This window comes from Hyaena hyaena, unplaced genomic scaffold, assembly GCF_003009895.1.
Source record: "Hyaena hyaena isolate Hyena2069 unplaced genomic scaffold, ASM300989v1 scaffold_1178, whole genome shotgun sequence".
Lineage (NCBI taxonomy): Eukaryota > Metazoa > Chordata > Mammalia > Carnivora > Hyaenidae > Hyaena > Hyaena hyaena.
This window is the reverse complement of record NW_024081806.1, coordinates 107,633-130,578: the sequence shown is the minus strand read 5'-3', so window position 1 is coordinate 130,578 and position 22,946 is coordinate 107,633. Positions and strand designations below refer to the sequence as shown.

The 22,946-nt window shown below is 40.8% G+C and overlaps 1 protein-coding gene across 5 annotated transcripts in view; it reads left to right on the top strand.

The window, feature by feature from the left end:
- Positions 1-19,506, top strand: part of LOC120224448 (phosphatidylinositol-binding clathrin assembly protein-like) — a 55,224-nt gene extending 35,718 nt beyond the window's left edge. For 2 of the 5 annotated variants that reach the window (XM_039222678.1, XM_039222677.1), the window contains exons 13-17: positions 1,557-1,655; positions 1,771-1,801; positions 7,335-7,461; positions 11,699-11,749; positions 18,410-18,538. In XM_039222678.1, the coding sequence (XP_039078609.1) occupies positions 1,557-1,655; positions 1,771-1,801; positions 7,335-7,461; positions 11,699-11,749; positions 18,410-18,463 (362 nt within the window). In that variant the 3' untranslated portion in view covers positions 18,464-18,538. Of the gene's footprint in view, positions 1-1,556; positions 1,656-1,770; positions 1,802-5,474; positions 5,533-7,334; positions 7,462-11,698; positions 11,750-13,390; positions 13,633-18,409; positions 18,539-19,374 lie in introns of those variants that run through there. The other 3 variants (XR_005526569.1, XM_039222679.1, XM_039222680.1) reach the window with 3 other exon arrangements.
- Positions 19,507-22,946: the final 3,440 nt, after the last annotated feature.

Genomic DNA, 22,946 nt, shown 5'->3' with positions numbered 1-22,946 from the left:
AACCACATTAAGCACTACCTTTAGCTCCTACACCGCTAAATGAGTCTTATTAAAAGTCACCAGTCACCTCCACATTGCAGGACCTGATGGCGACTACTCAGTCTTCATCTTATTGGGTCCCCTCAGTTCATCACTCCCACTTCTTTGATATACATTCTTAAGCTTGCCTATTGGTTTTCTTCTTCTGCAACTCTTGGTTCCTATTTAGACTTTTATTTTTACTCATTTCTCTTCATTTCTCTTCTTTACATATACTTACTCATTCCTAGATGACCTTATCCAGGCTCAAGGCCTTAAACACTGTTTACATGATAAGGACCCCCAAATTCGTATCTCTAGCTGCAGCCATTTCTCTTGGACTCCAGAACTGATATCCAAGTGTCTGTTTAGTGATTTCACTTGAATTATCTAGTAGGGTTCTAAAACTTAATATGTCTAAAACTTAGCTTCTGATACTCTACCCCAAACCTTCAAAACATATCTAAATGTTGACCACTTCTCACTATTTCCAGTGCTACCACCCTAGTTCAAGCTACCGTCACCTCTGACCTGGATGCCGCATGGGCTTTCAGACCGCCTCCCGGCTTCTTCCCTTGCCCTCTACAGTCCCCCCTTCTTTACATGACAGGGTGATTCCATTAAAATGCCTGTCAGATAGGGGCGCCTGGGTGGCTCAGTTGGTTAGGCGTCCGACTTTTGATTTTCGCTCAGGTCATGATCTCATGGTTCATGGGATTGAGCCCGTTGTTGGGCTCTGCACTGACAGTGCAGAACCCGCTTCAGATTCTCTCTCGCTCCCTCTCTCTCTGCCCCTTCCCTACTCACCCTCTCTCTAAATAAATAAATAAACATTAAAAAAAAAAAACCCAAATCAGGTCATGTCTCTCCTCTGTTCAAATCTATCCAGTGGCTTCTCCATCTCAAAGATGGTGGCCTCAGAGTAAAATACAAAGTCCTTACAATTCTTTACAACGCCCTCAATTGCCTTTCTGACCCCTTTGATTACTCTAACTTCAGACACATTTGCCTCCTTATTAGTCTTCAAATATACTCCTTCTTGAGGGCCTTTGTTCATGCTGTTCTTTCTGCTGGATGCACATGGTTCACTTTTACATACTTTACTTAAAAGTCCCCTTCTCAGTGAACGTTTCCTATCTAAAATTTAAACACCCCTCCCCCACCAACACATCATACCTCTTTCTCTGGTATTTTTCCCTTAGCACTTATCACAAACTAACATGTACTTCATTTATCGTGGTTATTTTATGTCTCCAAAGGAACGTAGGCTGCATGAAGGCAGGGAGTTTTCTCTTATTTCTTCATTTTATCTTCAACACCAAGTATGGTGTCTAACAAGTGCTCAATTAAAATATATTTAATGAATAATTTAACATAACTTTCTTTATACTTATTAACCTCATAATTTTATGTGCTATCAGTTTGTAATGGGAGGTACATATATATCATTACTGTATTGATATAAGTTTGCTTTAGGCTTCATCTAATTCTGTCTCTTATTTTCAGATTATTTTCCCTATATGGTATATTATAACCAGCATTACATTCACAAGTCCGCAAATGTACTGGAGTCAGACAGCAAGGTAGAAACATCGTTGCAAACAGTCTGGACGGCTTGCCTGCTACCCTTGCAGGAAGTAAGCATCTATTTTCAAGTTAATATTTTGGATTTATATTATATATTTATAGTTAAATACATTCTAAGAAAAAGTATACAAAAATAATGTGAAATTTGTTTGTTTTATGAAACAGAGCTTAACATCGGAGAAAACCCAGTCAACAAGTAAGTTTTTATTACTTAAAAAGGACAGCTGATAATACATACATGTTAGAGGAAGGGACTCATGAGAATATCAACTAGAAAATAATTATTTTACATTCGATATAGGAACCATTTGTTAAAAAACTCTGTAATATGAGAATTGTTTCCTTCAATACTTTATATAGAGAATTTGTTACATACTATCCCAGTTTTCGTAGGCAAAGGTCTTGATTAAAGTTATTATATTACATATTGCATGGTTCTCTTCCTACCCCTCTGACAATCCCTTCATGGTTCATCTGGAGGATCTGTTTTTTCTAAACATGTCTTAAATATTGGTATTCCTCGTGGTTTTGTACTCTTGGTTCTTTTCTTTATTATATAGACTCAATTAAGTGAATAATACTTATTTTTTATTTTATTAAACAAAGACTATAAAACCACTCGTTGGAGCTCCTCAGCATCTTAATATAATCAGACTATAAAACCACTCGTTGGAGCTGCTCAGCATCTTAATATAATCAGTGTTACTTCAGTGAGTGAATCCCTATATTTTCAGCCAAAAAAACCCTCCACAAAGCAGGCGAATGGAAACCAAAGGGAGGCAGAAGTGATAATATTAACAACAAATACTGTGGGATGTAAGCTTAAAGTCACTACACAGAATTAGGAGTGATACCATACAATGATCAAAGACACTATAGAGGCACTATTTTGTGTATACACAAAGTTAAATACATGAAGCAAAAATTATTAGAAATACATGGAGAACTTAAGAAAAATACAGTTATAAGGGGCGATTTCAAACCATCTCTTTCATTTTTGGACAGATCTAATAAGCAAACCATGAGTAAAGACATAGAGGAATGTGAATAATGCATAATAAATAATAAACCTGAGTGCGCACGCGCACACACATACACACACGGAATGTTCATTTTCTTCAAAGCAATCACACCTTGGCAAAAAAAAACTACAGAATTTTACAGGCTACAGTCTGTCATAATCTAATGAAATTAGAACTCATTAATAAAATTTGACCATGAATCTTAACTATAAGTTTAAAAACATAATCCAAATGTCCATTGACTGACAAATGGATAAAGAAGATGTGGTAGATATATTCAATGGAATACTACTTGGCAATCAAAAAGAATGAAATCTTGCCATTTGCAACAACATGGATGGTACTAGAGTGTATTGTGCTAAGCAAAATAAGTCAGTCAGAGAAAGACAAGTATCATATGATTTCACTCATAATTGGAATTTAAGAAACACAACAGATGAACATAGGGGAAGGGAAGGAAAAAGAAGATAAAAACAGGGAGGGAGGCAAACCATAAGATACTCTGAAATACAGAAAACAAGCTGAGGGTTGCTGAAGGGGAAGTGGGTGCGGCGATGGGGCTAAAGGGGTGATGGGCTGGGGCGCCTGGGTGGCTTAGTTGGCTAAGCGTCCGACTTTCATTTAGGTCATGATCTCGCGGTTCGTGGGTTCAAGCCCCGCGTCGGGCTCTGTGCTGACTGCCAGCTCAGGGCCTGGAGCCTGTTTCAGTCTGTGACTCCCTCTCTCTCTGACCCTCCCCTGCTCACGCTGTCTCTCTCTCTCCTAGAAATAAAGAAAAATATTTTAAAAAAAAATAAAAAAATAAAGGGGTGATGGGCATTAAGGAGGGCACTTGTTGGAATAAGCAGTGGGTGTCATAGGTAAGAGATGAATCTCTGGGCCCTACTCCTGAAACCAAGACTATGCTGTGTGTTAACTAACTTTAATTTAAATAAATAAATAAGTAACCCATAACTTTGCCAAAGAGGAAATCCAAAGGAACGTTATCAAACTATCGAAAGCTAAACTCAGAGGAAAATGTCATCATTCTTGAAAAAGAGACATTAATAAGCATTTAGTTTTTGTCTTAAGAAAATCTATATAAAATTATAAAAATATATTAGATAAAATTTATGAAGATAAAATCTCAAATTAATAAAATTGCAAACAAAAATAAATGCAAAACTTACTTCTTTGTAAAGTCTAATAAAAATACTCCCCTGACTAAAAGGAAAAAGAATGTAAAAGTGTAACAACATGAAATCGAGAGGACCTATGTGGCCACAGATGTAGGCAAGATTACAATAAGTAAAAGCAAATATTTTATGCAGTGCTGCGGTAACAGCATATTTGAAATTTGGAATAAAGTGATGACTTCCAAGCAAAACATAAACAACAGAATTCATCCAAGAAGCAGAAACATGCATGGAGCAAATGCCAGATAACTTTTTTTTTTTTGTATCTTTTGCCAATTTTTATTGCTTACTTACAATGATGCTAAAGTAGACATTTAAATTTGAAAAGTGAGTCCCCCTAAAGATTTTAAGAAAATAACAATACTTTAAAATGTATTTTGAGAAGTCACATTTTAAATAGATATTGAATGAATAAATAGTATTTTTAATAGTTTATTGTCAAGTTGGTTTCCATATAACACCCAGTGCTCATAAATTTTTAACAAGGAATTACAGATAGGCCAGTGTATCATGGGTTCCTGGTCGAGCTCCCAAATAAAATCCAGGAATATATTTTAAAATTACGCTACCTATATAGACTGCTGCTTTTTTTCTTGGTGTGCTGTCCGAAACACCTAGTCCGGGGTGGTGGTGGCAGAGGCGATGTAATGTAAAGTGGATGCGTCTGAGACATGTTTTGAAGGTAGAGTTGATAGCTATTAGAGATGAGGAAATAAGAAGGATTAGGGATGCTGCTTACGGTTTTGGTGTGAGCTGCTGCATGGATAGTAGTGTCACATATTGTGATGAGAAGGATTGAAGGAGAAATAGTTGGAATCAGCATGTTGAATCAAGCGTTCTCTTTTGACATGTTATGTCTCAGATATGTATGAGATATCTAAGAGGTAGACATAGGAGTCTGGATATTAGAGCTAGAGCTAAAAACTGTGGTAGCTATTTTTTTAAGATTTATTTTTTAAAATGTTTTATTTATCTTGAGACAGAGGTAGAGACAGCGTGAACAGGGGAGGGTCAGAGAGAGAGAAGGAGACACAGAATCTGAAGCAGGTGCCAGGCTCTGAGCTGTCAGCACAGAGCCCGATGCGGGAATTGAACCCACGAACCGTGAGATCCTGACCTGAGCCAAAGTCGGATGCTTAACCGACTGAGCCACCCAAGTGCCCCTAGTTTTTTTAAGATTTAAAAAAAAATTTAAGTATTCTCCACACTCAGTGTGAGGCTCGAACTCATAGCTCCGAGATCAAGAGGCAGATGCTCTTCTGAATGAGCCAGCCAGGCGCCCCTGAACACTGTGGTAGTTAAAGTTGTAAGGCTTGATTCCTTCATCTTGGTAGAGAATAAAGAGGATAATGGTAGGTCCAGTGTTGAACTTTAAACATCATAATATTACAGGGATTTAACAGAAAGGTTAAAGTGTCAAGAACTGAGGAAAATGAAGCACAAACAGTGGATGAGAAATAAGTGTAACATTGGTCCTTAAAATAAGAACACTGGAAGCTAGAAGATAATACTTCAACCTGTTAAAAACTTTTAGTAAAATTTATTTCTAGTCTACAGGTTTGGATTCAGACAAGCTCCCAACCAAATGCAACAGTTAAATAGACATTTTCAAAATCCAAAAATGCAAAAAGAACCCTTACTTACGGCACCTTTGCTCGGGAAACTCCTACAGGGTGTGCTCCAAGGAAACAGGGAACTAAGAAAGAGAAACACGTGGGCTTCGGGGAAACAGCAAGCCCTACTGAAGTGAGAGGTAGAAGGAATTCCTCATACGGCAACAATGGAAATCCCAGGTGACATCTGTACAACCGGCCTGGGGAGCACTGCTGGATTGGAACGGACGGATACGGAGCCCCAAGAGAGATGTCGCCAGGAAAAAAAAAAACTTTCAACCTGAGATAGTTATTTATTCCACTAGATCATAAGCTCTATGAAGGCAGATGTGTTCATGTGTTTTATGTATTTTAAGCACCGAGAATAGTGTCTGGCACCTAGTAGATATTTAATGGATATTTGCTGAACGAATGCAATGAATCCACCTTTCACATATGAGCAAATTGAGATGCAGAAATTCTGTAACCTGCCCAACCTTATACAGTTAGGAAGTGGCTGAAGGGGATTTGAACCCAGAGAGTCTTGTTCTAGAGTCAGGGCTATTAACCTCTGTAGTGCTTTTATATTTACATATATAAGGTGTATACACACACACATACACACATCTCTCTCTCTCTCTCTCTCTCTCTGTCTCTAGGTTTCAAAGATGGAGATGTGGAAAGGGGGGAGGGGAAGTAGGGTATGGTGTGAATGACAAATCTTGCAGAGGAAATCAATACTGTCTAACTTATTAATTGAACTTATACATTAAGATATAGTAGTATAGACTTTTTTTTAGAATTATGTATTTAAATATCATGAAGAAAAGAGTGGCTACCTTTGGGAAGGAGAAGTGGTGACTGATGTTTTTGGTTTTAGATCTTTTGGCATTATTTGACTTTTTAAACTCTGAATTACTTAGATAAAAATTAAACTTATATTAGTCATATGACAAATATGGAATAAATAGGAGTTTTTAGGACAAGAACATAAGAGTTTGTTTCCTCTTCTTTCTGTTTATTGTCATATTTATATAAAATATCTTTTTTTTAATGTTTTATTTATTTCTAGGAGAGAGAGAGAGGAGAGACAGCGTGAGCAGGGGAGGGTCAGAGAGAGAGGGAGTCACAGACCGAAACAGGCTCCAGGCTCCGAGCTGGCAGTCAGCACAGAGCCCGACGCGGGGCTCGAACCCACGAACCGCGAGATCATGACCTGAGCGAAAGTCGGACGCTTAACCGACTAAGCCACCCAGGCGCCCCTATATAAAATATCTTCTATCTAGTATTATTTGTTCTCCTAAAGCAGATAGGTAAATCCCATATTACAAATAAGAAAAGAAGTTCCTTAATCAAGGTTACACAGCTAGTGAATAGCTTCGTGGGGCTCAGAATTCAGTACTTCTGCCTCTTACCTTAGTGCCCCTTCTGCCTCCCACCATGGGAGAATACTAGTTTTTTTCTCTAAATAAACCATTAAAATAGCTTAGAATAAAATGTATTCACTCAAGTCACTTCAAAAAAAATTTTTTTAACGTTTATTTATTTTTTGGGAGACAGAGAGAGACAGCATGAATGGGGGAGGGACAGAGAGGGAGTCACAACTGAAAGCAGGCTCCAGGCTCTAAGCTGTCAGCACAGAGCCTGACGCGGGCTCGAACCCCCGAACTGCAAGATCATGACCTGAGTTGAAGTCGGAGGCTTAACTGACTAAACCACCCAGGCGCCCCTCATGTCACCTTTTTTTTATGTGAAACTGCTACCATTGAACTCTTTCTATGAACTCAAAACCCAGCAGAAACATTTAGTTTTATAATGATAACTTAGTTTCATCTACAAAAAAGCCACTGAGGTTTTTTGGGGCTTTGTTTTGTGCCTTCATGCTTAAATGGTAGATTTGTCATTCTCCCGAATGGGCTGATTTATAAATCCCATCTTAGATCTGACACGAAGAGGCCTCAGCCTTCAGATATGGGCACTCCCGGTGGACTGCAGTGGCAGCTGAATACGCACACGTGCACATCAACCATCTGGAAGTGTGTTTCCATTCCTCCTGTTCATCGCATGGTAACGTTTCTCACGGATGATTACCCAGAATGCTAGAATGGTGGCAAGAGATCAAGAATTTGAGAGAGGGTTGCTAATAGATTGAAAGTTGAAATATGGGTCCCCGATAAATTATTTGCAATTCTCAGGTTCAAAAAGCTCCAGAAAACGAGTTTTGTTGTTGTTGTTAAGTTTGCAAGAAACTCTTTTGGCTGCAAAACTTTACCTGAACTACAACGAGGCTGTTGCCCTTATTTATGGAAGTGTAGATATTCACACCTACATTTTGCATTTGGATTTTGCTGCAGAGATATTAACATGTTTGTTTACAGGGTGCTATTTCAGTGCCCCCACAACCCCCAGGGTGTTACTAGTATGGTCTTTGTGTAATTTCTAAATTATTTTTTCCAAAATAGAAAACATTTTGAATTCCAAAAAACATCTGGCCCCAAGGGCTTAAGGATGTTGACCTGTGCTATTTTTTATACGATTTTGCTTTGCTTTGTGTGTGTGTGTTTATACTTTTTTTATTTATTATTATTATTTATTTTTACAAATAGTTTATTGTCAAGTTGGTGGCCATATAACACCCACTGCTCATCCCCACAAGTGCCCTCCTCCGTGCCCATCTCCCCCCTTCCCCTCCCTCCCACCCCCATCAGCCCTCAGTTTGTTCTCGGCATTCAAGGGTCTCTCATGGTTTGCCTCCCTCCCTCTCCCCCACTATTCTTCTCCTTCTTCTCCCCCATAGTTCTCCGTTAAGTTCCTCCTAATCCTCCTATACGTGCAAACTTATATGATTTTGCTTTAAAACCTAATTGGTCCAATGACATGTTAACTCTTTAGCACATAGTGACTTTACTTTTCCTAATATGCAGCTGAGGTGTGTTCTAGGAGTGAGAGTTTTGAGAGGATTTGGGAACCAGGAATAAGTAATTTCAAAACGTGCCGAGGAAAGGTGTGGCTATGCTGCTTCGTGGAGGACACAGATGACTAAGAACCTAGAGGGGTTACAGCAAAGAAGTTTTGGGCTTGGAATAAAAAGGAAGAAATGCAGGAACAACATAACAGTTTGGGTCAAATTTACGTTCATAAAGCTATTAATAGTATTCCTTTATTTTCCTTTCAGTGGCTACAAGGTCTGGTGATTTCCGTCTTTCAGTCTTGATTATTGGTGAGCTGCATCTTCCGTTTTGGCAATCTTGTTGCACTTGCCAGTGTTAGGAGTCATAACAAGCAACCAACTTTCAGTTTCATTGCATTTTCTCTAGTTTTCTCTTTCTAATTGTATTGATTTCTGCTTTCTAAATTTATTTTTTATTTTTTTAGAGAGCGTGTGCATGCATGTGCGTGCAAGGGGGGAGGGGCAGAGAGAGAGAATCCTTCCTAAGTCTAAGAGCACTGGGTGTTGTATGTAAGTGATGAATCACTGAATTCTACTCCTCAAACTAATATTACACTGCATGTGAAGTATACTGGAATTAAGATTAAAAAAACAACAACAACAACACCTTAATAAAGACCAGATCTACCCCTGTAGAGGGGAGGGGAGGGGGACCATGACCCCAGTAGTTCATAAACAGCTTCCCTGTGCTTTTGTATCTCTGCTCTCTCTCCAGTATTTTCCAGTTTCCTGGGACTTTCTGACTTTCCCTAAGCTTTAGAAGTTCTCACCCAGGCCAGAGCTAGACTTCTGGAGTTTTCTCTCATCTGTACAACAGTGATCTCTTCCAAGTTTTAGGCTGCTTAGAGTCCAGTGTGGGGATAGTGGAAGGGAAAAATGATGAATCCACGGCCAGTTTAGTGATACTTCTGATACGGGATTGTTTTTCCTGATCCACCTGCTGATGTTCTAATAGCTGCCCAGGCGTGCGACCCAGTTAGGTGCTCAGTGGGAAAGGCAGGTTGTCTGAGCTGACTAGATTTTAACCCCAACTGAAACCCAATCCTTAGCTTTTACCTTGAGTTTAGTAAATATATTTTATGTGATTACGGATATATTTGAGTATTCCTACTATAGGATATCTTCCCCTCTATTTTTGTTTTTTTCCCTCTCAGTTTTGGCCTTCTTTTGCAATAATTATTTTCCTTTTATTCATCCTTGCATTTTTTTTCCCTGTTAACCTTTGAAGTTATACACTTTTTTGCTCTCCGTTTGCTGTTTCCCTAGAGACTACAGCATGCATAGTTAAAGTGTGGAAGTCTAAAGTTAGTAATTTCCTCTGAAACAACATAAGGACTTTAGAAAACCTGAATTTTGATCATACGCCCTGCTGACTTAATATGCTATTTTTGTAAGGCATTTTACTATTAACTTTTTAAAACTTTTTTATTGTGGTAAGATACATATAACATAAAATTTACCATCCAAACCATTTTAACTGTATAATTCAGTGGCATTAAATGCATTCAAAATGTTAAGTGGTGACCACTTTTCTGTCTTCTCTCTCTATCAAGTTGGACTATTCTAGGCAGCACATTCTAAGTGGAGGCACACATTATTTGTCCTTCTGTGTGTGGCTTATTTCACCTAGTGGAATGTCTTCAGGATTCATCCATATTTAAAAAAAAAAAAGATTCATCTATAGAGTAGCATGTCTCAGAATTTCATTCTCTTTTAAGGCTAAATACTTTTCCATTGTATATACTTACCACGTTTTCTTTATTCATTCATCCATTGATGGACATGTTGGTTGTTTCCATCTTTTGGTTATTATGAATAAGACCGCGGTGAACATTGGTGTACAAGTATCTGAGTTCCTGCTTTCAGTCCTTTGGGTGCCTACCCAGAGGTAGGATTGCTGGATCAGAAGATGATACTTCTATGCTTAATTTTTTGAGGAATTGTCATACCATTTACCCTAGTGGCTAAACCACTTTATATTCCCACCAGCAGTGCATGAGGGTTCCAACTTCCCAACAAACTCACCAATGCTTGTTTTCTGGCTTAAAAAAAATATTATAGCCACCCTAATGGGCGTGAACTAGTATCTCATTGTGATTTTGATTTTCTTTTCCCGAATGATCAGTGATATTGAGCATCTTTTCATGTGCCTTTTTGGTTTCTGTGTATTTTCTTTGGAGAAATGTCTATTCAAAACCTTTTGCCATTTTTTTAAAAGTTTATTTATTTATTTTGAGAGAGCGCAAGTGAGGGAGGGGCAGGGAGAGAGGGAAAGAGAGAATCCCAAGCAGGCTCCACACTGTGAGTGCAGAGCCTGATGCAAGGCCCAAATGCACCTAACCCACGAACTGTGCGATCATGATCTGGGCTGAAGTCAAGAATCATACACTTAATGGACTGAGCCACACAGGTGCCCCAACCTTTTGCCATTTTTGAATTTGGTTATTTGCTTTGTTGTCGTTACACTGTAGATGTTCCTATATAGGAGAAATGTGAATAGCAAATATTGTCTTCCATTCTGTGGGTAATCTTTTCACTCCCTTGATGGTGTCCTTAAACGTACAAAATGTTTAGGGGCGCCTGCGTGGCTTAGTCGGTTAAGCGTCCGACTTTCGCTTAGGTCATGATCTCGCGGTTCGTGGGTTCGAGCCCCGCGCCGGGCTCTGTGCTGACTGCCAGCCCGGAGCCTGGAGCCTGTTTCAGAGTCTGTGACTCCCCCTCTCTCTCTGACCCTCCCCTGCTCATGCTGTCTCTCTCTCTCTCTCCTAGAAATAAATAAAACATTAAAAAAAAAAAACGTACAAAATGTTTAGAGTTTTCATGAAATCCAATTTATCTATTTTTCTCTTTTGTTACCTGGGTTTTTGGGATCAGATTGAAGATTTCATTGCCAAATCTGATGGTATGAAAGTTACTCCCTGTGTTTTATTCAAAGATTTTTATAGTTGTACCTCTTAAGCTTACATCTTTGATCCATTTGGAGTTAATTTTTGTATATACTGTGAAGTAAAGGTCCTACCTTATTGGCTTTGCATGTGAGTATCTAATTGTCCCCACATTATCCGTTGAAGACTGTCCTTTCTTCTTTGAATGGTCTTGGAACCCTTGTCAAAAATCAATAGACTAGATATGTGAGGGTTATTTTCTGTGCTGTCTCCTATTTCATTGGTTTATATGCCTGTCTAGTCCTAAATTTGTCATGTTCAAGGAAAGATCATTGTCCCAGCTATAAATGGTTCACTATATTTGTTCTCAATATTAAATATATAGCAGAGTTTCTTTTGTATCTTATAATATTTCTTAATAAATAGTAGTAGAAAATGTACTATATAGTAACTGATACTTTTCTTCAAGGTACCACCTCCAGGGGCCGGGACCTCAGAGCAAGTGCCCATGTATAGAATGGTAAGAAAAAAACCCTTCTAGGATATGAAGAGTGGGAGATATAGTTAAAATTCCCCATGACTTGCACCAACAGGAAAAAAGCATGATAAAGATAATTTAAAATGGAAGGTAATCCATCCACATCCTTTCCTTGCACTGGAAAAAGAAATCGCCACCCTTTGAGATATGATATGACAAAGGCTTGGTGAGATGGGTCAAGGGACAGAGAAAGGAACCCTAGAAATGGGGAAGAGATGGGATGTGTGGCAGTGCAATAATTTAGAGAAAGCTGTTCTAGAACTCATAGTTAACCCAAAATAGGAATATTTTGCACATAATGGAGATTCAAGTATAACTTACTTTACGTTCTTGGTTTACGAGTTATGAACTACTGTTGGCTGCTGGTTTTCCTCCTTTACTGCAGGGATTTTGTTATTTCATTTTGTTTCATTTTATTTTCCATTTTGCTATGTGGGATCATTTCCACTCTTCATTAAGCAGGTAAAAAAAAAAGTGAAATTAATAAGGCTGAGTTTGTTGTTGTTGTTCAAGACTTGCAGTGGGAGAAATTGTTAATACGAGCAGAATGTCTGGAAATTTTCTGATTTCAGGTTTTTCATCCAACTTGTTTCTCACTCATTTTAGTCCATAATTTCTGTTCTGCCTATTTGGCAATGTTTTCATGATTTAAAATGTTTCTTTGTTCAAAGTTGTTTGCAATCAGCAGTTCCCCTTTTGACAGCTCAGTGCATCCCATAAATGTCATGTGATGTGATACAGTTAATGGAAAGGGTGAAGTCATTCAGGCTACATAGCTTCACCACTGATTAACTCATGTTTTTGATGGTGTTAATTTGGAAAAATGTTGAAACTACAGTAAAACACAGAAGATAATAGCCATCCATACCCCAAAATCCTGAATTACTAAATGTTAGTATTTTGTCATATTTTTCAGATCATTTTTGGTACTTTACAAATAAAAGCAAAGTAATCTTTGCACACTTCCTTTTTTTATTTTTCTAAAATTTTTAAAAATGTTTTATTTCTGAGAGAGAGAGACAGACAGACAGACAGACAGCATGAGCAGGGGAGGGTCAGAGAGAGAGGGAGATACAGAATCTGAAGCAGGCCCCAGGCTCTGAGCTGTCAGCACAGAGCCCGATGTGGGGCTCAAACCCACAAACCGTGAGATTATGACCTGAGCCGAAGTTGGAGGTTTAACCGACTGAGCCACCCAGGTGCCCCGCTTTGCACACTTCCAGTGCTAGTCACCCTCCACCCCTCCAGAGACCATGACTGTGATCAATTTTAAGTATGGCCTTCCAGAACATTTCCATTCTTTTACTATGGAAAAATATGTAGTATTGTTTTATATGATTTTTAAAAATTGATTGTGATCAGTATATTTTTGTACTTATTACCAAAATTTTTCTCAAAAGAATTCTCTATATGCTATGTCACTACCTCTTTTCCTCTCATTCTCTCTTGAACCTATTACGGTAAGGATTCTGTCTGCCCCCATCATTCTTCTTTCAGTCATGAGTGACCTCAGTATTACCATAACTGTGGTATTTGATACAGCTGACCACTCTCCCCTCCTCGAACTGCTTTTTTTTCCACTTGACTTCTAAGACATCATTCTCTCAACCTGTTCCTTTTCAGGTTTATCTTTCCCATCACTGAATATTGAAGTGCTCCAGAATCAATCCCTGAGCACCTTCTCTGTCAACATTCATTCCCTTGGTGATTCCATCTACATCATGGCTTTAAACGTACATTTATATACTGATGATTCCCACACTTGTGTCACCAGTCTAGAGCTCCTCACTGTTACCAACGTATATATCCACCTGCCTAATTGACGTCTTCACCTGGATGTGTAATCGGCATCTCCGGCTGTACAGGTGCGACACTGAACTCCTGATCTCCCCGAAGCTCTTCTACTCACAGCCATCCCAATCACAGCTGATGACAACTTTGTCTTTCTAGGTGCTCAGGCCAAACACCTTGGAGTCCTCCGTGATGCCTCTCTTTCTTTTGCTTCATAAATGCTTGGCTTACAGAATAAGTTAGATCAAGCCACTCAGGTGCAGTGCCCCCCCCCCCCCCGGCCATTTCTCTTGGAGTAGAAGCCAAGGTTCCCCATGCTATCTCTCTGTCTTCATGGCCTGGCGCTCTTGCCTTGCTTAGTTCATTCGAGGCACGGGACTTCCTTGCTGTTCTTTGAGCACACCAGGCACCCTCCCAGCTCAGGGCACTTGCAACTCTGTGCCTTGTGCTCGCAGCGCTATTTTCCTAGATACTCATTTTGCTCACTACCTTACTTCCTTCAGGGATCTGACCAAATGAGTCTACTCTTGACTACCCCATCTAAACAGCACCCCACTATTACCCAGTGAGTTACTTTTCTGTCCTTATCTTACCCTTTTATCACTCAGCCAGCACATAGTCATTAAGCATCTACTATGTTCTAGGTACTGTTTTAGGAAAGGGAATATAGCAATAATCAAAAGAAACAAAAATCCATGCCCTTGTGGTACATATATTCTAATGGTAGGGAGTACACACAGTAAATAAATAAGGTGACATGCTATGAAGAAATTTAAAGCAGGGAAGAAGAGTGAGAGTATTGGGGTAGGTTTCCATCACAAATAGGCTGGTCAGTGAATACTTTATTGAGAGTATGACTCAGTCTTAAGTAGAAAACGGAAAGAGGAGAGGGAATAGGTCATGTGGGAGATCAATTCCAGAGAGAGGGAATGGTCTGTGCAAAAGCCCTGAAGAGTGTCATGAGAGAGTGGATGAGATCACCTAAGAGTCAGTGGAGATCTGTTTTAACACAGATCCAAGCAGTGAGCACTGGGATGAGCTGTCATCCACGGAACAGGGAGATGCAGAGGAACTTGCAAAGGAGGTAGAAAAGGAGTGGCCGTGGGCCACCTGGGTGGCTCATTCGGTGAAACATCCAACTTCAGTTCAGGTCATGATCTCATGGTTCGTGAGTTCGAGCCCCACATCAGGCTCTGTGCTGACAGCTAGCTCAGAGCCTGGAGCCTGCTTCAAATTCTGTGTCTCCCTCTCTCTATGCCCCTCCCACATTCACTCCGTCTCTCTCTCTCTCTCTCTCTCTCTCAAAATAAAATAAACATTAAAATTTAAAAAAAAAAGATAAAAGAAAACCAAACAGGAATGGCCAGCGGGGGAAGAGGAATGCTTCTTGAAACACTTAGATTTGGAAACACCATACTCTCTTAGTTTTACTCCTACCTGTTTTCTTTTCTTTTAACTATAGGGTTCTTAAAATATTTTTATTTGAGTATAGTTGACACACAATGTTACATTAGTTTCAGGAGTACAACTTAGTGATCTGACAAGTGTATACATTATGCTGGGCTCACCACAAGTGTAGCTGCCATCTGTCACCACACACCGCTATCACAATAGCATTGACGATATTCTCTGTGCACTTTTATGTAGACCTTTTATTGCAATGAATTATTCATTCCATCACTGGAAGCCTCTATCTCCCACTCCCCTCTACCCGTTCTGTCCCTCCCTCCGCCCCCTTGCTTCTGACAACTGTCAGTTTGTTCTCTGTATTTGCAGAGCTGATTCTGCTTTCTGTTTGTTTTGTTTTGTTTTAGATTCACATGTAAGTGAAATCACATGGTATTTGTCTTTCTCTGTCTGACTTATTTCACTTAGCATAATGCCCTCTAGGTCCATTCATGTTGTTGCAAATGGCACAGTCTCATCTTTTTTTATGACTGTATAATATTCTGCCTTCCTTCTCCACTCATCTATTGATGGACGCACGAGCTGCTTCCACATCCTGACTATGGTCAATATGCTGCAGCAGACACAAGGGTGCATCTAACTGTTTGTATTAGTGTTTTCATTTTCTCCGGTTAAATACCCAGTCGTGGAATTACTGCATCATATTGTAGTTCTATGTTTACCTTTGTGAGGAGCCTCCACACTGTTTTCTGCAGTAGCTGCACCAGTTTGCATTTCCACCAACAGTGAATGAGGGTTCCTTTTTCTCTGCATCCTTGCCAACACTTGTTTGTTGTGTTTTTAATTTTAGACACTCTGATAGGTGTGAGGTGATATGCATTGTGGTTTGGATTTGCATTTCCTTGATGGTGAGCGATGTTGAGCATCTTTTCATGTGTCTGTTGGCCACCTGGATGTCTCCCTTGGAAAAGTGTCTATTGCAGGTCTTCTCATTTTTTAATTGGATTGTGTAGGTGTTTTGGTGTTGAGACTCATAAGTTCTTTGTATATTTTGAATATTAACCCTTATCAGATATGTCATTTGCAAATATCTTCTCCCATTCAGTTGGTTTTCTTTTTGTTTTGTTAATGCTTTCCTTTGCTGACTTCACAGCTTGTTCCAGTCTTCATTTGGAGTTCTCTGTGCAACTTCTATGATTAACTATATTTGCCAGTTAATCCCCAAAAGAGGATTAGAGGAGTATTATATGATGCTAGGTATGTCTATATGCTAGAAGTCAGTATGGCCCCAAGCCTGGAGAAAGTAGACTCACTAGGACTATAAGGGAACGGGGGCAGAGCTGAGATACTCCACAGGACAGGATAGGCAGTCAGGACCCAACTCCTAAAAGGCAGATTCCAGATTAGGAGGAACCAGTAACCAGATGGCATCTGTTGTTAATATATAACGGAGACCGAAGCAAACTGTGTGGATGGCAAAGTAAAAACTAAAAGGCTGTTGCTTCGAATTCTGTATCTTCCTCTCTCTCTACCCCTCCCCTGCTCATGCTCTGTCTCTTTGTCTCTGAAAAATAGATAAATGTTAAAAAAAATAATTTTAAAAACTCAAAAAGGCTACAAAAAGAGCCAGGTTATGTCAAAAATTCTTTCCTAACAAAAGTGAACAGAATAGGGCCCATTTCCTAGGGAGTTTGCGGGAACTAGCACAAAGTTGTCCCTAACATTGGCTGGACTGTGGAAGGGGGGTCTGATCCCTCAGGAATGAGTAACTACAGACCCAGGTGAACTGAAAGACGCATACACACCTAGGTTCCCTAGAAGGATCAGGTGCTCCATCTGGTCACTGCATGGGGCTGTTCCAGGGTGCAGTGCCTGATAGAATCGTGGAAGTGGACCAAGATCTCAGTCCCTGAGCAAGAGCAATCTTGATGGTTTCTAAGCAGCACTGTTTGTAAGGCAGGAAGTCACATCAAGCCCTCTGTTCCGTCCTGCAGGGGCGGCAGCCCTGTGCCCTGAAGAGAGCTGGGGGCTGCTTCTCAATTGCTGCCATGGAGTTAAGACAACAAGAAGGACAGGGAAAGTTAACCTTAACCTTAAACTTAACCTTTTTATCAACTAAAACTCTATGAGTCATTTTCACTTCTCCCAGGATCCCCATGGGAATTTTTTAAGATCCAAGAGCAAAACTTCACAATTTTCTCTGTTAAACTTCAGCTTATTCATTTGGGATCCTATCTCTAGCCTGGAAAGTACATTAAAGCTTCTGAGTCTATTTAGTATATTTATTATCCCTTCCTAGTATATGTGTTATCCACGTGTTCACTGAACATGTCCTCTACATTCTCACTGAGAACTTAGATAAAGGTAATCTGGAAGGCCAAGGACACAGTCCTGCGCATATCGCCAGAAACCTCTCAGCAGGTCAACACATTAATCATTAGCCTTTAGATACGAGTCATTTCAACAGTTTCTAATTTTCCCAGTTGTCCTTAACACAGCCCAGATTGCCTCAACTTGCGAGCAAAAAGTGCAATAGATAAAGATAGAGAAGCAGTAGACTTGGGAAGTCATGCTGAGTGAGGAGTTTCACAGTCTAGTTAGTGAGGATCCATTTAAGAGGTTTCAACAGGGAAGGAAAATGGCCAGAGTTTTATCTTAATGGGCCTGTGCAACCTCCTTATATTTGTTTTTCATTAAATGTCCTTCTTTCATCTTTTGAATATATTTTAAAATCTGTATACAAATGCCAAATCATAATGTTGTATATTTTAAATATATACAGCTTTATTTGTCAGTTATACCTCAGCAAAGCTGGGGAAAATGTCTGAGCTTCTCAGGTCACCGGAAAGGTAATACGAACTAGAGAAATGTCAAAGCAACAATTGGCGGGGCATCAATTCTTAGCCCTGAGTGCCTGTCTGGCCCCACCCACTGCCGTTACCGGGTGTGCCGGCCGCTCTTCCCTCATTCCTTTCGCCGGGAAAATTTCTACATATCCTTCATGTTTAACCTTGACATCATCAAATCAAATCGCATGCCTGTACTAAACGTTTTCATCAAAGATACATGCATATCGTTGTATAGTTAACATGTTCCATGTCTGCCTACAGACTTCCCTTCTCTTTCCCATGAGGATTATTGGCCCTGAGACATAGGGGATCTTTTTCTCATAAAGAGTCCTTGGTAGGCCTTCTAGGTAGTCCGTCCATGCCTCCTTTTCAAGAACTATTCGTGAGGTCTTCTCCCTTCACACCGGCTCACTAGCGGCTCCTTCCCAGATCTGTTTTTCTCTCCGGCGGTTAACATTCCTTTCGGCTGACATTCAGTGATGTGGCGTTTTACTCTGGAGGGGCTTCCTGTGCTCCTGGTAGAATCGGACTGGGAGAGCAATTACATGGTGATTAAGTTTTTACTTTCTGTTTTCTTTTCCATTCAAATTCATAGGCTCAAACTCCAGTGGGAGCTCCTTACCAAATGACACCGCAACCCACGGTTTAAACCCAACCAGGCTTAAGGACCAGCGAGCAGTCCTTCTGTTCCATCCACAAGAAATAATATGTGTGTGAGCTGTTGTTGCTTAGGACTTCGGCACAGATGTACACTCGCCAGAGGCGGGGCCAGTGTCAGAATAGAGTTTTACAACATATACATCTTTTGTGTGCTGTTCGTCTCTCCTAGGAGGAAAACGAATTCTGACATTTTCAGCAGACCTCGCCCTCTACAAACTTGGGCTGCTAAACCTCAACTGGGTTCTGATCCTTCCTCAGCAGTCCTTTTATTCGTTCATTCAGCAACCCCAACTGGCTCAATCCTGGACATGTGGATAGCTCAGTCTGGAGATTTCAGGAGCAACTTTCCAGAGAAGTGTTATCTAAGTTGATTGCTAAGATTTAAAAATAGACAGCCAGTCAATGGAGCGGGGAAAGGAAATTCCCAATGAACAGATGGGAAAGCACAAAGCACCATGGGAAATCAAAGGAGGGAATGGTTAAGTCAGGGATCGAAGGTTCCAGGGTAATGAGTACCAAATGATAGGAAGGATTTCAACTAGCAGATGTATAGAAAAGAGAAGTTTTGTACCACAGCTAGAAAAAACAGCTTTGGCATAGAAGTGGATGCAGGCATGGAAACGTGAGTGCATGTCGCTGAGGCGTATGGGAAAGCGTCATTGCTCCAGAGGATTGTTTTCTAGAAGGTCTTTACAAAGTTCCTTCCTTCAGTCTTTAGGTGATGTATTGCGTCCCCTAGTTCCTGGATGTTTGTTTTAGGAGGCCTGACAAAGCTTCGAGTATTAGATAATAAGATTGACCAGAGGTTTGTATAAAAGTATTTGTAATTTATTCTATAACCACAAGGAAAGATATGTAGAAATGATAAAAGACTTACATTTCTATCTTTCTTTCATGCAGACACAACCCACGTAAAAGTACCAAAGCACAAAGATTCAGATTCAGAGGTGAAAAAAAGGCGATCGTCTCTCTACAGCCTGAGCTGAATCATTCACATCTGCCAAGTAAAATAAACATTCATTTGAACCATCAGTACTTTTGAGACTCTTCAATTCAATGTTTTAGGGGTGATGCACTCTACTTCTCTTGCTTTAATAGTTATCCTTGAGATTGTACCCTGAAAAATTATCAAAACCTAAAGTTACTATCTTAATCTCCCCTCCCACATAACACAAGGACCATAGAATACTTTTAAACCATAAGGCCATTTCCTCCTAACTCACATACTATCGTGGTCCAGTATTTTAGCCCTGTCCCATTTTGTCAACCCCCCAGATTAAAAGCATTCGTATTTATATGGGGCATCTGGCTGGCTCAGTCAGTAGTGCATGCAACTCAGGGGTCATGAGTTTGAGCCTTATGTTGAGCATACAGCTTAGTTAAAAAAAAAAAAAAAAAAGATTGGTATTTACAGAAACAGTTTTTGCTTAGATTTAGCCATGTGTTTACAAATTCTTTGTTCACTATCCCTTCTTGTATTGAAGTTATTTCCCTTTTCCTGAAGTATATCTTTTAGAAGTTCATTTAGTTTAGTTACGCTTGTGATAAACTCAGTTTTTGTTTATAGGAAAATATCTTTCTTCTTACTCATTATTTTTAAACTAAATTTTATTTTTCAAGTATATTTATTTATTTTGAGAGAGAGAGAAAGACAGAGAAAGAGAGAGTGTGCAAGCAGGGGAGGGGCACAGGGAGAGGGAGAGAGAGAATTCCAAGCAGGCTCTATGCTGGTGGAACTGAATCCGATGAACCGTGAGATCATGACCTGAGGCCAAGCCAAGTATTGGATGCTTAACCAACTGAGCCACCCAGGTGCCCCTAAACTAAATTTTATTTTTAAAAATATTTTTAAATGTTTATTTATTTTGAGAGAGAGAGAGAGGGAGCGCGCGCGAGTGAGCGAGCCTGGGGGAGGGGCAGAAAGAGAGAGAGAGGGGAGAGAATTTCAAGCAGGCCCCATGCTGTCAGTGCAGATTCTGATACAGGGCTTGATCTCTTCAACTGTGAGATAATGACCTGAGCCAAAATCAAGTGTCGGACTCTTTACTGATAGAGCCACCCGGGTGCTCCCCTAAACCAAATTTTAAACTTATGTATACATACAAGTTCTATAAGCATGCTTGTACAAATCTTTTTGCGAAAAAATGTGGATATATCTCCTGGATAAACATATAGGAGTAGAATGGGTGAGTCATAGAGTAGGTGTTTGTGTAAAATTAAAACTGCCAACATTAAAAAAAATTTTTTTAACGTTTATTTTTGAGAGACAGAGTATGAGCCAGGGAGGGGCAGAGAGAGAGGGAGACACAGAATCGGAAGTAGGCTCCAAGCTCTGAGCTGTCAGCACAGAGCCCGTCCTGGGGCTCAAACTCCTGAACCACGAGATAATGACCTGAGCCGAAGGGGGATGCTTAACCGATTGAGCCTCCCAGGTGCCCCCAAACTGCCAAAAGTTTTCCAAAAACAACTGTTCCACTTTATCCTCCTGCCAATGTGTGAGAATTCCAAGGACTCAAAATTGTGGCCAGAAAATTACTGTTGTCAGCATTAAAAAAATTTTTTTTAATGTTCCTTTCTTTTTGAGAGAGAGAGCGCGAGAGAGAGAGCATGAGCAGGAGAGGGGCAGAGAGAGTGACGCACACACAGAACCCGAGCGAGCTCCAGGCTCTGAGGTGTTAGCACAGAGCCTGACTCAGGCTCCAACCCGTGAATGTGAGATGCCACTTGAGGCAAAGTTGGGTGCATAACCAACTGAGCCACCCAGGCACCCCACAAATGGTTAATGATGAGGGAGCATGGGGCAAGCTGAGGGCCAAGTACAGGCTAACAGAACCCCCACCCTCTCAGATGGGATCTGTGTGATGTTCCTCGGACACTCCTGGCCACCCAAGAACAAAGGAAGAGGGTTTAAGTGCTTGCCATGGTGATGAGGGAAACTAAGGCAGGTGAGAAATTAAGTTCCCTTACTGCCTACAGTCCATTGAAAAGTCCTTGAAACCTGCAGAGTGACCTCCCTGTAGGAGCTCAGCCACCTCTGTGATGACACTTTGCTGGGGGCAAAAGGGAATCTTGGCTTAACATTATCCTGACCCCCAGGAACCTGTAAATCTACTTTAACACATAAAAATTCCTTTGGAAACTTCTTTGTCTCGACTCCCCTAAGGTATATGCTGGCAATCATACTTCAAGCTTATAGCCCCCTGACATACATCTGAAGGGTCTTATGACTGAGGTTTTACTAAATGGTAATAAATGGCGTTTGCCAAGCAACAGCCAGCCCCTCAAGGTCCTGGAAACCTTGCTTCCCAAATTCCTTAGAGACTTATGCTGTCCCTAAACCCCTCCCAACCTGAGGGTACATAATCAGTTACCTGTCAGTCCCCAGTGCAGCTCTTCCTGCCTATAGGTCCTGTCCCCATGCACCTTTTTGCACGAAAGACGTCTTCAAGAATTCTTTCCAGATCACCCCACCATCACCCCAAAACTTTATCAGTTCATTTTTAAGGTTCTTTAGTTTGTCTGTAAACTGTGAGTGATAACAGTCCCTGGCCCACTGAGCTGGTGGCAATTAAATAACATGAGTCAGTGACTGGCCCATAATTAGTTTTTGATAAATGTTAATCACTATTATTATTACATATGTATCCCCACTAAGTAAGGGAGCTAACATCCTTTATTCGTAACCGAGCTGGCTCATGGCAGGGTTTGTGAATGGATGAAGCACCGCTTCACTGGAAAGCACTCCAGTGTAAGCAAAGACAGAAACCAACAGGGTGGTTAGGTGTTAGAAAGAGACCAAAGAATAATTATTTAGGTCTGTAGAGCGCACTTGCTTTCGAAGGGTTGTAGGGGTGGACGACGCTGAGGAAGTCCTCAGGGCTGGAAACCTCGGAAGAGTTTAGGATTTTGTAGGAAGAATATGAAGTTTTGAAAACGTGTGAGTTGGGGTGGCAAGATTCTGATCTAAGGTAGCTTTCGGGAAACGTTGGTGCAATGGGCGGGGTATTTATTAAAATCAGATCAGTGGCTCCACCCCGAAACATGCACAAAACCTGTCCCCTTTGAGGGCCAGGAGGCTCGCTGGGATGGTGGGACCAGAGAGGCACCGACACCAAAGCCCCTGATGGCGTCTAGGTCCCAGACTCACTTTGTAGCTGACAGGCGGGATCGAGTTTTGAGGGTGCTGCCTGTTCCGGCGCGGTACCGGGGTTCCAGTCTGATCTCTGATTCCACGGGCCCTCGAGTCGTCCCACCCACAATAGTCCCTGGACCCCTCCCCTCCCCCTTTCCCGGAGTCCGCATTGGTTCCTCCTGCAAAGCCAGCAGCTCCCTCGCGACTTTGTCACTTGTCACTCACCTGCTCGCAGCCAATCAGCACTCACGATGTTGGCACCTCCTTCTCCGAGAGAAGGGGCGGCTACTCCCCGCGCGCCAATGAACGCGCACACTCACAAGGTTGGGGCGGGCCTGCA